At 45.9% G+C, this 17,666-nt stretch overlaps 2 protein-coding genes across 3 annotated transcripts; one reads left to right on the top strand and one right to left on the bottom strand.

Moving 5' to 3' along the window:
* Positions 1-592: 592 nt before the first annotated feature.
* SHPK (sedoheptulokinase) lies at positions 593-10,014 on the bottom strand. Its single transcript, XM_068154718.1, has 7 exons — positions 9,225-10,014; positions 7,857-7,998; positions 4,917-5,100; positions 3,588-3,740; positions 2,266-2,441; positions 1,949-2,149; positions 593-1,084 (listed from the first exon to the last, which is right to left on the bottom strand). The coding sequence occupies exons 1-7, from the start codon at positions 9,399-9,401 to the stop codon at positions 690-692; spliced, it is 1,428 nt and encodes a 475-aa protein (XP_068010819.1). The 5' UTR covers positions 9,402-10,014; the 3' UTR covers positions 593-689.
* CTNS (cystinosin, lysosomal cystine transporter) lies at positions 9,864-16,741 on the top strand. 2 transcript variants are annotated; one of them, XM_068154723.1, is made up of 11 exons: positions 9,864-9,953; positions 10,392-10,465; positions 11,556-11,634; positions 12,318-12,402; positions 12,493-12,596; positions 13,682-13,813; positions 14,336-14,435; positions 14,528-14,647; positions 15,684-15,854; positions 16,035-16,152; positions 16,460-16,741. In XM_068154723.1, exons 2-11 carry the CDS (start codon positions 10,408-10,410, stop codon positions 16,588-16,590), a joined length of 1,098 nt encoding a protein of 365 aa, XP_068010824.1. In that variant the 5' UTR covers positions 9,864-9,953; positions 10,392-10,407; the 3' UTR covers positions 16,591-16,741. The 2 variants fall into 2 exon arrangements, with proteins under 2 accessions (XP_068010824.1, XP_068010823.1); XM_068154722.1 differs by lacking the exon at positions 9,864-9,953 and adding an exon at positions 10,164-10,247.
* The last annotated feature ends 925 nt before the right edge of the window (positions 16,742-17,666 follow it).

Raw genomic sequence — 17,666 nt, 5'->3', positions numbered from 1 at the left:
ATTCACAGTCCAAGGAGGTTCCTCCAGTGCACTGATGATAACTTCTAGATGCAAATGATGGATGAGCCAACTAGGAGAGGAGTGCTGCTAGATCTCATGCTCGCTAACTAGGAGGGTCTGGTTGAAGCAGTGAAGGTTGAGGGCAGCCTTGGCTTCAGTGACTGGGAGATTGAGTTCAGGATCTTGTGCAGTAGGAACAGAATACCAAGCAGGATCACAACCCTGGACTTCAGCAGAGCCAGCTCTGGCCTTTTCAAGCAATTGCTAGAGGAAATCCCATGGGACAGGGTCCTGATGGGATGCACCTGTAGGTGCTGAGGAAGCCAGCACAAGTCATTGCCAGACCCCTCTCCATGATCTTTGGTAAGATGTGGGGAACAGAAGAGCTGCCTGAGGACTGGAGGAAAGCAAATGTCACTCATCTTCAAGAAGGGCAAGGAGGACCCAGGTAACTATATACTACAGGTTGTGGAGTCTCCTCTGGAGACATTCAAAACCTGCCTGGATGCATTCCTGTGGGACCTGCCTCAGGTGATCCTGCTCTGGCAGTGAAGTTGCACTAGCTGACCTTTTGAGGTCCCTTCCAACCCCCAACATTCTGTGATTCTCTGAGTCTGTGTGAATGGAAACGCTGTACAGCGAGGAGACATCCAAGAAGCTTGCCTCTCAGGCCATTTCAAACAAGGACTTTATTTCCTGTGGAACATCACCAGGGCAGCCCCCACAGCAGCATCAACATCCTTCCCATAAACCACAGGGAATGGAAAAATCCTCTCCACTTCTTGCCTCAGCACCTCGTTCCTGGCAAGGGCACTGCCACTGCCCAGGATTCTCTTCACGCCCGTCTCCAGCAGGCACTGCACAGGTAGCATGGAACGGAGGTTTTCAATGACGCCACGGCACAGAGCTCTGGTGACATGACCCAGGGAGAGGTCAGAAGCAGCAATGTTGGTCACTGATGCCAGCTGCTCAGGAATGTGTCTCTCTCCAAAGATGGTTGGGTGGACTGAGAGCTTGCTGTCGTTTTGGGCCAAGGCTGCTGTGATTATCTTTGTGTAGATGGCAGACTCCTCCACCTGAAGTCCTGCAGATGGGAAATATCATGTTGCTGGCCTCAAGGGCTCTGGTGTACCTTACATGTGGAGACTTAAAATGGAGCCTGATCCACCTGTTCACCACAATATTGGGTATCTTTTGCCATGTTCCAAAGGTAATCTTTTTTCCAGGACTATGAACCACAGCTCTCCCATCAGGCTGTGTGTAGAATCTGAGAAACTAAAGCTCTTATTCTTACTGCAGAATCTGCCTTCCCTGGTAACACAGCTGCTACTCCTCCTGCACTGTGCTAAGTTACACAAAGGTAGTAACAGCAGACTGCAACTTCAGTGGCTGGATTGCACAGGGATGCCAAGTTCACTTCAAGTATTCACTGGAAGAACAATTTCAGAGCTTACTTCTGTATTGCAAAACCCAATAGATTATTTAAAAAGGCCAAAACAAAACTGTAAAGACCATGCTTAAAGCACTAAGAAGATGCCACTTGAGTTTGACTCTTAAAATCCATTTCAGTGCTGCAAAATATGCAGCAAAAGGCAACTGAACTAAGCAAGGGACTCTTCTGGACTCCAGTCATGCACAATTAGAGGCTATGCTCAAACTTGCTGACCTCTTCTTTTCAAAAACAACCTACAAAAAGTAATTCTTTTGTGTTCTTGAAGCAAAAGAAAACCCAAACCCCAGAGGCAAAGTGAATGTGGAATCCAAGCATGATTGTCCCAGCATGTTCATAAGCTTCAGTGGGAAATTCCAGAGTCCTAGGAAGTGTGACCCAAGAGTTACATCCTCGTTCCTTATACATGACAAAACAGCTCTAGACTTGTTCCTTTGCCTTAGCTTCCCTCTGCCTTGCTGATCAACCTCAGCTTAAATTGGCCTTGAAATTGCTTACCTAGCTCTTCTGTCCACTGTGCTATCATGCCCACAAATGTTGCTAGCACATTGCCTCCATTCAGTGATGCTGCCACTGCCAAGTAGTCACCATCGAAGAAGGGAAAATAAGCAAGAGCTGAGGAAGGATCTGGTGTCTCTGGAGGCTGGAAACCCACAGGCATTGAGACAGTCAGCTGAGCAGAGGTACTGATATTAAGAACTAGAACATAAAAGGGGAAAAAAACAACAAACAGACAAAAACCACCACAGTGTCTCACAAGGCTACCCTTAAAGTGGACAATGAGAAAACCAAGTAAGATACCAAAATGGTGATACCTGCATCAGTCCTCTCAGTCAGACAGGAATAAACAGAGCACTGGAAATCTCCCAGAGCAATCCCTACTTTTGCTCCTTTGGGTACTCCATGCCATGCACAGATTGTCCTGCCTGCAGCACTGCCAGGGTCTCCCACCTCTGGAAGCAGGTGAAGAGGGAAGCCGGATTTCTTCAGTCTGCAATCAGAACAATATTATTGCAGGAGGGGAATGTGCAGCATGCTACAAAGTCCTCTCTGAAGTCACAGATGAACCTGGCCACACATTTGCGGCTGCTGGATTTATGGATGCTTTCACCTACTTAGAAAGCTTTGTCTTGGACAGGGGCAACATTCCAGTGGGATGGAGAACTAGAATAGTCTAGAAGAATAAATGGCTTTTCTTTATATGCAATCTGATTGTCCTGGTTGTGGCTGGGATAGAGCCAAATTTCTTCCTAGTAGCTGGTAAATGTTGTGCTTTGAAGATACCTGTGGTAAGACAGCAGTACATGCTTCAGCAAGTTTAACCTACTGATGGCATATGGACAAGGAGTTCCAGGGTAAAGGGACAAACACAAACCCAGCAGCAGAATGCAACTACTGAGTCTGAAAGAACATTAAGCTGTCATGCAGTTAGTGGTTCAAAACCAAATCACTCCTAATACAATCAACTGCAAGATGCACCACACTGCTACAGCAACACTACCAGATTAGTGAAAAGTTCAGGAGGCTAAATGCAAGTTTTTGTCACTTTCATACCTTCATGAGCTGTTCTTTTCATCTTGCAGTCCTGGCCTAACCTAAGCCCTGAAATATGTAAGGCCTTAGCACTCAGCCCTGGAAGAGTAAATCATTAAAAGAAAAAAGTAAATAAAGAAACCAGATGCCCTAGAAGGCTCCCTGTAGCCTAGGAACTCTAGGGTATTATCCAAAGTAAGTCTTAGTACTTATGAAAGGGCTCAGCTGAAAGACTAGAGAGGAAAACTGTCTTTTACCATCTCAGAGGCAACACCTTGGCTGCAGCATGCACTTGTTCATCCCATCCCACCAACCCACCACAGAAAGGGAGAGAAGAGTCTGATACACAAGGCCTCACTGCTGAGTCTTTCAGCTCTGCTGTCTTAGGGAGTTCTAAAAATAACTTGCCAGATTTTATAGAATTGAAACAGGTAACACCTTACAAACCAGAGCAGCTCTTCAGCACAAGCCACCCCACAATTGGTTAGGAGTAACATTCAATCACTTTCTATCTTTAACACATCCATAGTCAGGGCCCAAAGAGGTGTTCCCATTGCCTGACACAAGCAATGCACAAAACCCACTGAATGACCTCAGCACTCACATGTCAATATTCCAGCTCTTGCTTCTGGAATTAAAATATCCCCAGCTGGCAGCATTCTGGATGGACATGAGTGGCTTCTTCAGGTCACACAACATGGCAACCACGTAGTCTTGGATAGTGCCAGCAGCATCATAAGACTTCAGAAACTCTGGCCTTTTAAACAAAACATTTTAAACAAAGCACTGGGAGCAAGATTACTTCTGCTGCTGCTACAGAGAACTTTGGACATGCACTCCCCCCCATCTAAAAATGAAGCAGCCATCTCAGTGATCAGCCTGCATTTTGTTGGTTTGGTTTTTGAAATGGAATTTGTCTTCCAAGCTGTTAGCACAGCAGCACCATTTATCTCCTGAAGGAAGATGTAGAGACAGTGGCTTTAGGTAATGAGTTGTCTAGGTCCCAAAGCAGGCCACCAGGAAGGCATTAATTGTTTGCACAAAAAAATGCCACTTTGTTGATTCCAGAGCACTTGGCGGGGGGAAAATTAATCAGGTAAATATCTTCAGTTTCTCTAGGATCCAGGAACTACATGAGTGGAAATGGACCAAATGGGGAAACAAAACAGGAACCAAACAAAGCAGCTGGAGTCATGAGTTACACAACTCTAAAGCACGATCATACTATGCTCCATGTAATATATTTGCTGGACACACATGGAAAGAAATCAAGATCTGTTTTGTCTTTCCCCATTTAATGAACCTGAGCTCACTGCAGAGGAAGACCTTGGCTCCTTGAGAAGCATAGCAGACTGCAGACAAAACTGAAGAACAAATCTTGCTGATGCCAAGTCATAAGTGAAAAATTATACCCTCTGCAAACATGCCACAACAAAGCAGACCACTCCTAACACCTCATAAGGATCTCAGTGTCTAATGAAGCAAAGAACTGAAATTAATTCAGAGACTGTTTGGTTTAGCATCTGGCAGCAACCTGACAAAGCAACTCTGTTACTGTTTTAGGCATGTTTGTACTCTTCAAGATCTGCACAGGGCAAAAATTACAGCCTTCAAACTGCATTAGCAGAGCTCCTCTGAGCGGCAGGATGGACTAGAGCTGCTCTGTGGTACTTTTAAGTTTTATTAAAGAGATCTGTAGTGTTCTTATGAGGTCAGAGACTCTTGTGTGCTTAGCTGCAGAGTTTGTATTGAATACTGCAATTTAAAATATTCTTTGACTAGTGATTAATATCACAGTCACAGAGAAATGCAGCCCCTCAGCCTGTATTGGCATCAGCATGCTACAGGAATACCACTGTCACACAAATTCAAGGGAAGAAACTTCCAGTAAAAAAACAGCCTGATACAGAAGGCCCTTTGCAAAACAGTGTACCTGTTCTTTAAATACCAGTAGACTGTGGCACATCCAAATCCTCTAGCCAAGCTGATATGTGATTGTGGTAGAGGAAGAGAAGAGAGGAAGGTGGGACTGCAGCGGCCGTCTTGCCAAGTAACCAGATGACTGACCTCCTCTGGCTCAAAGGCAGGGCCTGTACCACCCTCTGTCCACTTGCAACCTGAAACACAGAGTCTCTGAGAAGTCTGGAGCCTCCCTGCAGCACAGTCTGCCTGGCGGTCATCCTTTCTGGACACTCTTGATCATTTGTCAAATGTATTGGAAGCAGAGGCAGCAGTGATTGCACTCAGATTCATTACTCATAGTTTCTTGCCCTAGATGATGTCATTATGCCAGTCAACCTTTGCTACAACAGAGAATGGTATCCAAGGACTGCCTTCTCTATAAGCACTCCTTGTGCCTACAGGAACAAGCAACTTGCACCTGGAGATATTAATGAAACAAATTATATGACAACCCCCCCCTCAAAAAAAAGCAGGTCTGCTGGGGGGGTAATGAACAGACCTGACAGCTCCACAGATAAACCTTAACTGGGATCTGCCACATCATGACCTAGAGAATGTTGTGTTAGTAACAAACACAACCAATGATGGAGAACATGTGGTTTCATCTCCCTTTGAGCCAAAGCAACAGGAAACCTGGATCAATAGGTGTTAACAATGGACTGCAAAGTACTAAAGAGGATCACTGCCCCATGCTACACACCAAAACTTCACCCAAGGTAGAACAAGGGTTCATTCAGCTTTACCAGTATGTTCCTTTTGAACAGAAAACACTGCACCTTTGATGAAACCTTCACATTCCTCCACGTGAAGGCCTCAGCTAAAGTATGGCAACTTCTCAGAGCTGCTCACAGCCTTATCAGCAACATCTGCTATTGCTCCAGTGCACTGCCCTGACGTGCTCACCAGCAGTCCTGAATAGGCAGCCTGCTAAGAGCAGCAGACTGAGCAGAGGCTGAGCTCTAGCACTGCCTGGGATGTTTGCTAGCACACTTTGCTGGCACAGCTTTGGCCTCTGCCAACTACTGCTCTCTGGTCACAGTATGGGAACAGGGCAGGCCACAGTGTCTCCACTTGGCTCTGTAACTGAGGCAACCTTTTGGATTTTGGCTGGGACTAGGAGCAAAGTTTCAAGCTGTGCTGTGCCATTTATCATAGAGGTCAAAGAGACTCAGTCACTTCACTGACTTGCACAAACACAGCTGAAAGAGCCTTTCTTGGGCTGGGTACAGGGATTTAAAGTTGCACTCACATAGTAAAAGGCAGCTGTCAACTCTGGGAAGTACCATGTGAGACATTCAAAGCAAACACATCCATTTTCTTGTTCCTCTAATTTGCTGTTCTATCAAGTCTGTTTGAACTGAATTTCCAATTGGTTTACTTTTCTAGTTTTAAATGGATTCTAAGAGACATTATTAACCATAAATCTAACCTTAAAGGACGCTATTAAAAATGTAATTTGTGCCCCAAAGTGCACAGATTCACTTAGTCTGCTCAAAACAAAGCAAGCAAACACTCCCTTCTGCTTGATAGATCTGAAAAACAACAACAAGTGGTGTGTGGCTTTAGAAAATAAAATATTAACCAACATGACATAAGAACCCATGTCTGTCATCAACCCATGAGGCATTGTTGTGAAGCCCTTGGGACAGATGAAAAGCAAGCAACAGCTCCTTCAGTCCATCAGCCTTTGGATTTCTCTCTTTATTACCATTTTAGTCTTATTTAATGTAAAATTAAAGCCAGTAATTAATAGCATAGTACCTCTTAAAGCAGTTAAGAACCTGACAACCTCTGACAGGCAGTGATGAGCAGTTTTGGGAAATGTGTTCTGTGTTTTACAATAAATCTTGGCTCCATCTGTGTGACTCCTATTACTAGGAGGCTTGTACAATTGGTCAGATGTGCAGAACATAAAGGAAAGAGAAAGAAGACAAGGAACCACGTTCTGAAAGCCTTGGACTCCAGCAGGTTTATAGGATGTTAGCCAAGAAGTTCATCCATCCCTATCACACAGGGATAGGGCAATCCAAGGCCTGAATTTTTCAGGCATCCTCTCTGTTACAAAGATGATTTGAGTAATTGTGCACTCAAGCCTCACTTTGGTTGATTTTGTTTCTAGGGCCCTAGTTCTTTTTTCTCCAAGCTGAGTATTCAGAATTGTAACCACAATCCTTTCTCCTGCTAACAGAAACACAAGCAGCAAGATGAATGGAACATGAGAGTCTGATTTGCTGATTTGCCTTGAGATTTCCTTATGTAGAAAAAAAAGCCCTGGAAACATTTACTGAACTTCACTTTTTCTCCTGTACATTCAAACAGCACTTCAAAAAGGCACAGTGATGTTGTTGGACAGCTACAGCTATGCACATTCTAACATGAAGATCAAGCACTGCTAATCTTTCAAGACACAGGCAGCATTGTCAACACTACTACTGTAGAATCAGTAGAAGGTACTGGTATTAGAAAGGCAACAGTTAATTCAGTGTTTTATGAGGTGAACAACATTCCCCTCCCCCTAACTCATTCACAATGATGCAGAAGTTCTTTCAGCTGGCAGAAGTTCTTTCAGCTGGCAGCTGATAGCATATGATGAGCAAAAAAAGACCAAGCCACTAACATGTTATTCCTCCTTCACATTAATCATTGTGCTGACTCTGCTGGGATCTCATAACACTACATCCTTTAACTAATCTGTGTGGAAAAAAACCCACACCACCACTGTCAACTATAGTTAGTAGCTGCAATTCCAGTCATTGAAGCAAATTTCTCACAGAAGAACATGTTTGGCTAATTCTGGTTTAAGGAAGACCAAAAGGAGCATGCATTAGTTTTCTACAAAGCATTCCAGTACTAAAATTTCATTTTCAGCATCATAATACTCTGAGCAGGAATGCCTATGAATTAATGTTACCTTTATCTCTCTTCCAAAACACAATCCCATGCATTTGTCCTGAAATGCCAATGTGACTGACTTTCTGAAGCTGCTGCTGAGGTAGAGCAGCAAGGCATTCATTCAGTGCTTCTATTATCCTCTGGACATTCTGCTCCATTCCCTGCAATCATAAAGCATTATTCTGAGCACAAAACCATTAGGATTCACTCAGTGTATTTATCAAACAAGGACAAGGCTACTCTAGTCAGAAGAGAAGCACAGACTTCACTGAGCTTAACACCATGAATTACAACAGCATTCACTACAGAAACTGCAGAAGAAAAATAGAATGCAAAAAACCTCCACAAACACTAAAATCTAATACTAACAAGTTGATAACAAGCTAACAGCCTCTTACACTGAGGGCCAGAGAATTCTTAATTTCCTAAATTACCATACTCAACTATACCTTTTGGAGTATACTCACTACATGCTTTCATCAGTTCAACTTACACATTGCTCTTTTTCCCCACAGAGAGGACCATCTGTGCTCTGCATGGCATACAGCCTGCCCTACATCTTCCTAAAGCTTCTCCACATCTCCTCACAGGTGGTTTTGGTGATGCTGATACCTCAATTTGGATACTCTGTTCCTAGAACTACCCAGCAAACCGACCTACCTGGCAAACCAACCAAAGTGTGCCACATGAGAGGCTGTATTCCAGCTTTCACACTTTTGAAGACTCAGATTACTTTGTGACAGACCAGGATGAATATTTTGCTTACAACCTTCAAATAGTTTTACACACAGATGTAAACTATTCTGTGCATACACACTTTGGATGAACAAACACAACTGCCTGTAGAGGAGGGCTGGGCTGTTTGCAGTCTTTGCTCAGAGATTAGCCCCTGGACTCATTGCAACACCAGGCTGGAGAAGTTTTTTACAGTTCTGATTTAACTTTTCTTAGGCTGACCAACATAATGAAGGTAAAGATCTTTAACAGAAGTACACATTCCTGGTTATTTCTTCAGGGAATTTCCAGATATGATTCCATATCACACTACAGTGAAAAATACCCTTCCAGTTGGCAGATGGCTGCTGTTTCCTGATGGGAAGCATCAAAGACAAGGTGATGGTTCATGGGAGAATAGTTTTGGATTGTAAAACCTGGGGCTCTCCTAAAACAAGCAGCTTCACTTGACTTTCTTGAAGAGCAAACAGAGAGCATTTAAATTCCTCTTACAGACATCCAGGCACATGCTACAACTACCTCCATCGTTCTAGGCACAAAAATCAACCCAGGAAAGCCACTGAAACCTGCATGACGTAGCACCTGCATAATGCCCTGCCAAGGCAAGGCCGGCCCCCTGAAACTGCCAGCAGTGCTATCTGCCACCCCTTACCTGCGCTCCAGCTTCCAGGCTACTGGTGTGTGCCTGCGTCTCCCGGGAGCAGCTCTCTGCCACCACCTGCCCTCGCTCTGCCCCTACCACCAGGGCAGCCTTAACCGACGTGGTGCCCAGGTCTATGCCCAGCACGCAGGCAGGAGCAGGCCTGCCCGCGGCCTCGCTGCCCGCCATGGCCACCAGGAGAGGCGATGGCTTGCACCTTCACCACCACCCACAGGTGTCTCCAGGTGGGGGCAGGACCGACACCCGCTATGCTGAGCCCCACACTGCTCCCTCTGAACCAAAGGGCCAAGGGCACAAGCAGTGTGGGCTCCCACCCCAAGAGCGCGAAGGGACTGGGCAGAGACTGGCAGAGCAGCCTGGACTTTGCTCTTTGGCTGAAGCTATCTCCCCTCAGCGATGCCCGCCAGCCACCCCTCCATCTTAAGCGTGGCAAACCGATCCTTCCCCCGCCCTCCCGGGTGACCTGCACAGCTTTAGAAGAAACTTCAACAACCACAGCCCGGGAGCCCTCCCCCAGCTCTGCCCCTCACGGACTCCCGGCCCCAGCCCAGCGCCCACAGCCCGCTCCGCCACACCCAAGATGGCGCCGGAGGGCAGCCGCCCCGGCTCTACATGCACGATGGGCGCTGGGCGGGGAGTTCACAGGCGGCTGCCTCACGTGAGGAGCTGAAAAGGGAAGCGCCGGGGGTGTGCGGGCCGGAGCTGCGGCGCTGGAAGGAGGTAGGTGCCGCTTCCTCAGCGCTGCCTCCTCAGCGTTAGCACAGCCTAAAGCGCAGGCTGGCTTCGCCTCATCGCCTCCTGAGGGGAGCGCGCCGCGGACTACAAGTCCCGGCGTGCACAGCGCCGCGCTGCCAGAGGCGGGGGGCTGGAGGAGGCGCGGTGGCTGCTGAGAGCTGTAGTCCCTCCCGGGCAGGGGGATTCCCTCGGGGGGCGGGAGTTCTGTGTGGAAGGAGTGGGGTAAACTACAAAGTAAAGATGTCCCCGGGGAGCCTGTGTACGCAGAGGGACTGAAAGGTTGGTGCTCTCTCGGCGGTGCTGAGGGTCCTGGGCTGCTCTGGGGGCCGCGGTGCTGGGGAGGGACTTGTGTGTCAGCTGAGACGGGCTGGTGCCCCTCAAAACGTGTCGGTCCTGATCAAAGCGTTCTCGCTTTTTCTGCAGCTTTTCCATCGTGAGGATGAAATACCTGCTCCCCGCTCTGCTGTACCTCTCGCTTGTGCTGCTGGGGCCTGGCGGTGAGTGTTGGTTATCCCAGCGTGGGCCCGCGGGGCTCACCTAGGCAGGGGCCAGGGTCAGACCGGTCAGAGGTGGAAGAGGGCTGCTCTGCAGCATCTCTGGCACTCCTCCGTGCCTAGACCTGTGCCGTGGTTCCCATCAGCTCTTCTTTCACACACTGCGTTTGAGTCGGTGTGCTCATACAACACAGTGCCGTGCTGAGGCACTGGTGCGATGGAGCACTCGCCTCGTGTGCCAAACTCACCTCTGCAGAAGCAGATCAAATACCATCACTGGTGCGTCCAGGGAGCTCTCCTGCACTGAAATCGCTTTTAAAGAACTTTATGCAATACATAGCAACAACAACAACAAAAAAAAAAAGTGTCCAGGGCAACCTGTTTATCTATTTCTGGTCTTATTTTAATGTAGCTCTTCCTCTTGTGTCCTTTAAACATACAATGAATAAACCAGGTTCCAAGTATCAGAGTTGTTGACATGTGCCCAGATTGTGGGTTTGTTATCACTTGTATTGCCACTAGGAATCTTAGCCTCTCTTAAAGAATGATGTGGTACAATGTAGCTGGATTGTTGTGAAGTGTATGCCTTAGCAGCAGTATCTCAGAGCACTATAGTAAGGTGCTTGTCATTCCTGAAGTGTTAAGATAGTTCTTGTAATTCTCTTGTACATCTAGGTGCCTGGTTTGAGTTTGTGTCCCAGGAAGGAATTTTAAACTGGATTTTGGGCATTTATGACTCCTAAGTTACTAAGGATAATATCAAGAAGGAGTTATTGTGGGTTTGAAGTATCCTAGAGCCTTCTCTTGACATGAACTCTTTTTGCACTCCAAATATTGAAACTACTTCCTTGTAGCATATTGAAGTGACAGTTATTTACTTCTCCTTTTAAGTTGTTTAGTTGCCTTTTCATAAGCTGTTCTCCCTTTGCTGTTCAGTGTGGGTACTACCTCTATTAATCCACCACTGCAGGCACCACCAATGGACAAAGTGTCTCTTTCAAAGCAGTAATTCTGACAGAGCTTTTCATGGTCACTGAGGTTTGTGGAGCTTTTTTTGATTGCTTGGTATTGTTGTTTATTTTTCTCCTCCCAGATGGAGTCATTGTATTGTCTGTCCCTGAAGTGGTTTCATTAGAAAGTGGAAGTTCAACAAATGTCACTGTCTCTCTGAGGTAAATTGCTTCTTTACCTTCTTTATGGAATGAGCAAAGGGGGCATGAGCAAGCAGGTAGGACTTGGCTGTATACTTAAGACTTAATTAAGATTCAGTTAATTTTTCATGTGGAGCAGATGTTATTGGTGTGACTGGCCACTTCCAGACCATTGCATCTCTTAGCACTAGTATGGACTAAGGTAGTGCAGCACTCTCACAAACAGCCTTGTGTAGCTGGCCTCTGACAAGATTCCAGGCCATTTGTATGGGATGCTGAGCAGGAAAAGATGGTTTATGTTGTTTGCCCTATATTAGCTTGCTGAAGTGTCTTCTATAAGCAAACCTAAGAGTTCCTTCAGTTCAAAAATTGATGCTTCAGAGAAACTTGCATTTCCTAGAAGGATCCCCAAACAGAACTTGCCATTTCTTGAAAGGAAATGCAACTACTCCAAAATGGGAGCTGATGCACCTGAGTCTCATTGTTCAGTACAGGGCATTGTTTATCCATGGTTTTGTTGTGTCAGCCTCTTCCCAGGAAAGGAGTATTAAACACAGACAGCCCTCCCTCTTGGGATCTTAAAGGGAACAGCCAAATGAAAATGTAAGAGTTGTAATAAAGAGGGAAACAGCAAAACTCTCTTGCAGCCCTGAAGCCCTTGTGAGCTCTGGCACCAGTATAATTTGTTGCTTCTCCCTTCACAGGGCTCCACTGAATGAGACACTGGTGATCCATTTTAACACTACACACTCCTCAAAACACAGCACTGTTGTTGAACTGCCTGATGAAGTAAGTGACAGAACAGACTTCTGACTGGCTGCAAAAGCCTGCCACTAGTGTGATGCAACTCTCCTCTCTCTTCTCCACTCTGCCTTGCAGGTAGAGTTGCCTGCAGGTCACACTAAAGCAGACTTCAAAGTGAAAGCAGATGATGTGGGACAAGTAACAGTTTATCTTTACACCACTAATTCCAACTTAACTGGGTGAGAAACTGGCTTTTATTTCCTCTTGCTATCCTAGAGCTTCCTGAACTTTGGGGTTACTATTTGCTCCTTATATTTACATGGTTAATGGGACATGGGTAGTATGTAGTTGAGAAGATGTGGTGACCCTGCAGCAGTCCCTAAGGTATTCAGATAAATACAGGGTGTGGAAGCAGAATGATAACCTCAGTGTCTTAGATTTCATTACTAGATGACTGTGAGTTCTCATGGTTCCTTAGTCTGGTCTTATTAGCCCCTCCCAAAAGCACCAAAACTACATGTCAGCTTTTTTTTCCCCTTTTGGTGGAGTTACAAATATCCAGGGGAATACTGCTCTGCCTGCACAGAACTTGTTCTGATGCAGCTGTGAGCCCATGTCACTACCAGGAGAAACAGGTGGTTTGCTTTCTGGTTAGACAAACCCTCTTTTCACAGATGCCAGCCCTCCCTAGCAGGAAAACAGGCTAGCAAGATGGAAAAAGCTGGCTTGTGTTTGCTTGTTGCCCAACAGGATACTCCTGTTTTACTTCCTCATTTTGCTTCTGCTTTTGAGACCCAAAGCAAAGGCAGAGGTAAGCATGTGAGATGCTCCCCAGGACAGGCATGGTCATGAGGCTCTGCTGGGTAGTGTGAAAAGTGAAACCCTGCTCTTGCACAACAGACCTTGTGCCAAGAGAGTGGAAGCCCTTGACACAGGATGACCTTTTGGAAGAGTTCTGTGGTAAAAGAATGGAACAAGTGAGACAAGAAGGAGAGTGGAGGGTAGGAGTGGGAGATTAGGTGTTCAAAAGGGGATTGGACGTGGCACTTGAAGCCATGGTTTAGTCAGGAGTTGTTGGGTGATAGGTTGGGTTTGATGATCTCTGAGGTCTTTTCCAGCCTTATTGATTCTATGATTGCCTAAACATAACAAAGACACTAAAGAAAATGGGAGTGGCTCCTGCTGAAAATCAGCTTCAGATCTTTACTGCCTTATCTCCATGCCTGAGCTCTATTTACTCTCTCAAAGCAGAACAAGGCAAAATCTGCTGGGGAAAAAAGTGTGAGCAGACAAATGAACCAATTCTGTTTGTATTTACCATCAGACCTAGGATCCAGTTTCAGGTGATTCACAGCACCATAGTGAGATATGCTGATGAGGTGATTGGTTGGATCTATTTCCTGGCCTGGTCTGTCTCCTTTTACCCTCAGCTCTTCGAGAACTGGCGCCGAAAAAGGTAAAGGCACTTAAGCAGTGTTTGCAAATCACTTGAGCACTTCTGCAAGTCACATTCCTAGCTTCAGTGACATCCAGCTTGGTTATTGTGAATGATGCCTGAAAAGACAGGGAGAAAAAAGCAAGGCAAAGGCAGGGTCTGAATAAATGCAGCCCCAGTCAGCTTTTATGCCTGTTGGGTAGAACAACTAAAAGAAGTGACTGCAAGTGGAAATATTACATCTGAAAACTAAAGCATTTGTCTTGGCAAAGATGCACTCCTGCTTCTTTGGGTTTGGGCTGGAATGGTGTTTATCAGACTAGCTGAGTTCTTGGAAGGGTGGAGGGACAGAGTAAGAGCTGTTGTGAGTATCACCATATGGCCTGTGAGGGGTAATGGCTTTTGCTTCCTGATAAACTCACAGCAGCATGTTGTCACAATCCCTGCAGCTTTGGCTTACATCAAAAATTGCCTGTAAATCAGCATTCCAGGGTCATGTGGCCCCTGCATTTCTCATCCTTATTTTTTTTTCCCCTTCTCTAGTGTAGTTGGACTAAGCTTTGACTTTCTAGCATTAAACCTTACTGGCTTCATAGCATACAGCGTGTTTAATGTTGGACTCTTCTGGATTCCCTTGATTAAGGTAAGTGTAATTCTCTCAACAATTTCTGGAGGGGGTGTTCTACAGAAGGGAGTTAAGGCATTTGGCTGAGTTTTGGTCTCTCTTGCATTTAGGAGGAATTCTTAGTCAGCTACCCCAGTGGGGTGAACCCTGTGGCTATCAATGATGTTTTCTTCAGTCTCCACGCAGTGGCTCTCACTCTCCTTGTCATCATTCAGTGCTGTATCTATGAGGTAAGCCTCCGTGCTGGCCTGACTCTGGCCCAGCTCCCCCTGCCGGACACATCACCACTCACCATCCACTGCTCTTGGGCTCCGGGAGGACTTCATTGCACTGCCATTGGCCTCTCAAGAAGTCAGACTGCCTTTGTCTTTCCAAAGCTAGTAGCAACTCCAGCAAGCTTGGCCACTCCAGCCTCCTGGATATTTGAGCTTCTAAGGAAACTGCTTAGGGACTCAAAATAATTAAGGTAAACAGCCAGGTTCATAAAGTTCCCAAACAAATCTCCAGCCAGCATATAGACTACAGCTCTGCACACTACAGAGCTGGTATGTGCTTGGCTGCTTCCTCACTACTTGAAGCACTAATTCTTCAAGGTAGGACAGGTCCTCAGGGGTTCCCTGCAATTCAACCTTTCAGCTTTTTTTCAACTTCCTTTCTCCAAAACCAGCTGCAAAGGCTCTCTGACATTCTCACCCTTGCCAGGTGAGACTGGGCATTGGGGAGGTGGTTCTTCTAATTCCCATTGTAAAAGCTTTTCACCTGAGCTCTCAGATTCTGAAACGTTCCCTCTTGGTGCTTCCTTTGGTGATGTTAAACTGTAACACCCATTTGTAGCCACTGCTAGGTGCAACACTCTTTTCTAGTGAAGAATGAGAAGGCAACCATGAATCTTTTAGCACAGTGGTATTAGCAGCCTTTTGGATCTATATGAACTCTTCAAATCAGACTGATCTCAGGAGGCTGTTGCAGATGTGGCACCGATAGTAGGCATCATGAATCCTTGTGAACACTGCCCCGGTATTGTTTCCTACTTGCTCATGGATAAGTGCTCCACATGATTGATGCTGAATATTGCTCATCAGCTCTTGCAAACCTTCAGCTGGTTGCTGCAGCACTCAGTCTTAAAATTCCCTTGGGCCATGAGTCTAACTGGTCCAACAGGAGGTTGGGACCCTAACCTTGTATAGTCCTGAGCCTATTCTATCTCTTCCAGTACATCTGGAGATATATGACCAAGGTCTCTGTGTGTCTGCATTTCTGTTGCAGAGAGCAGGACAGAAAGTATCCAAGGTGGTTGTGGGACTGCTGGCACTTGCATGGATCTTCACCTTCACAACACTGTTTCTTGCTGCAGCTGAGGAGATGACGTGGCTGCAGTTCCTGTTCTGCTTCTCTTACATCAAGTTAGCAGTCACACTGATCAAGTATTTTCCACAGGTAAATCTGAACTTTGCTGCTTTGATACCACCTCCCTGTCCCCCTGAGCTTGGAGTGTAGGCTCTGGGAAGTCTGACTGCACTAGACTAGCAGTGAGATTTAAGCCTTTCAGTGACAAGCCAGCACACTCTGCAGTGGCAGTCTCAGAAGTGCTGCTGAGCAGCTCCTTGTTGCACTCAGGCATACCTGAACTTCCGCCGGAAGAGTACTGAGGGATGGAGCATCGGAAATGTGTTACTGGACTTCACTGGTGGAACCTTCAGCCTTCTCCAGATGTTTTTACAGTCATACAACAATGGTAAGGCTGGAACTGAGGTGGCTGGCCCTTTCTTAGTGGGGTGGGACAATCCTGTTACAAAGCAGATGTAAATCGGCAGGTTACTGCGGGACAATGCTTGTGCCAGAGCAGGGGGAGCTGCTCTTCTGCCCAGAATAAAGGATCTGGTCACTTCCCTTCAAGACAGAAAATGAAGGAGGCATCCTGAAAAAAAACCCTCAGGAACAGTTAATAACCACTAACTTCTCTATTGGGTGGCATAACCTTGCAGCCTTGAGACAAGGCTGTCCTTGAGTTAGTCTTACCTCTCTAATTTTGTGTTTGACAGATCAGTGGAAGTTAATCTTTGGAGATCCAACCAAATTTGGCCTGGGTGTCTTCTCCATCATCTTTGATATTGTTTTTATGGTCCAGCACTACTGCCTTTATAGAAGACAAGGGTATGAACCTTGTGAATAACATCACTTGGGACAAAAACTTTACACTGAACTTGTTCCCACCCTGGCTGAGGGCTTTAGGGATGCCTGCTGCCAGTTACCAGAAATACTGACTCTGTCTGTTTATACTTTGATCCTCTCTGGTGTGGAATACAAGCTGTTGCCTTGCCAAATATTGATTGCCAGATGCCTTAAAGGACAGCAAGCTAACCACCACTTGTAAATGGCAGACTGAAGCCTGCTGAAGATGCAGACAGCTTAGTGTGAGCTGAGCTGCCAAGCAATGTGTGGCTCTTGTTCCATTAACAGGAAAGAGAAAGACCAGAGTGTCTTTGGGTGGAAGTGAAGCACAAAGAGTAGAGTTCTAGCTTACAAGTCTGAGATAACTTAAGTACCACTTGATATAATGCAATGACCCAAGACTGTGGATCTAAGTGCTGCTGACTCCTCACAGATCACAGAACACCACTCTCAGTTGCTGAATGAAAGAATGAGGGTGGGAGGCAATACACAAATATTAGAATCTGAACTCCTTTTAAGTACTGGGAAGAAGGAGAAGCTGTACACTCTCTCACTGACAGCTCTTTCAAAGGTGCCAAGACAAGTGCTCATTTATCTGTCTACTCCTAGTGCACTAAATGAATTTTGCTCAGTTCTACTGACACATGCCTTGAATTCTAAATGGTGGAGGGTAGAGATTAAAGATCTATCAAAGAGATTATTTCTGTGGATTGTGTTAACAACCCTGTGACTGAAGTTTAAATGCATGTCTCCATTCCTGGGCAACTTTCTGACTACACATGGTATATTCTAGGTAGAGAGCAAGGTCTTGAGTTACTTGAAGGTAAGCATTATACCCTTTAAAAGAACTAGAAGGGAATCTGTACTTGAGCAATACTTGAATGCTCAAGAACTAATGCATCTTACTAGTAGGTGTCACCCTAAGGAGAAGTAGAGCCCCTCTGGCCCCTAGTAGAGAGCAGGCAAGGTTTGACAGCTCCTTTACACTGCAAATACCTACCAGTGACATCAGACCCCACTGACCTCAGGCTGCATTGTGTTGATGTAATCCACAATCCACTGGGAGCAAGGGAAAAA

The sequence above is a fragment of the Melanerpes formicivorus genome, unplaced genomic scaffold (assembly GCF_026170545.1).
Source record: "Melanerpes formicivorus ecotype bairdi unplaced genomic scaffold, bMelFor1.0.p_v2 SCAF_29, whole genome shotgun sequence".
In the NCBI taxonomy this organism is placed as follows: Eukaryota; Metazoa; Chordata; class Aves; order Piciformes; family Picidae; genus Melanerpes; species Melanerpes formicivorus.
The sequence above is the reverse complement of the archived record's forward strand: the minus strand, read 5'-3'. Positions and strand labels throughout refer to the sequence as shown.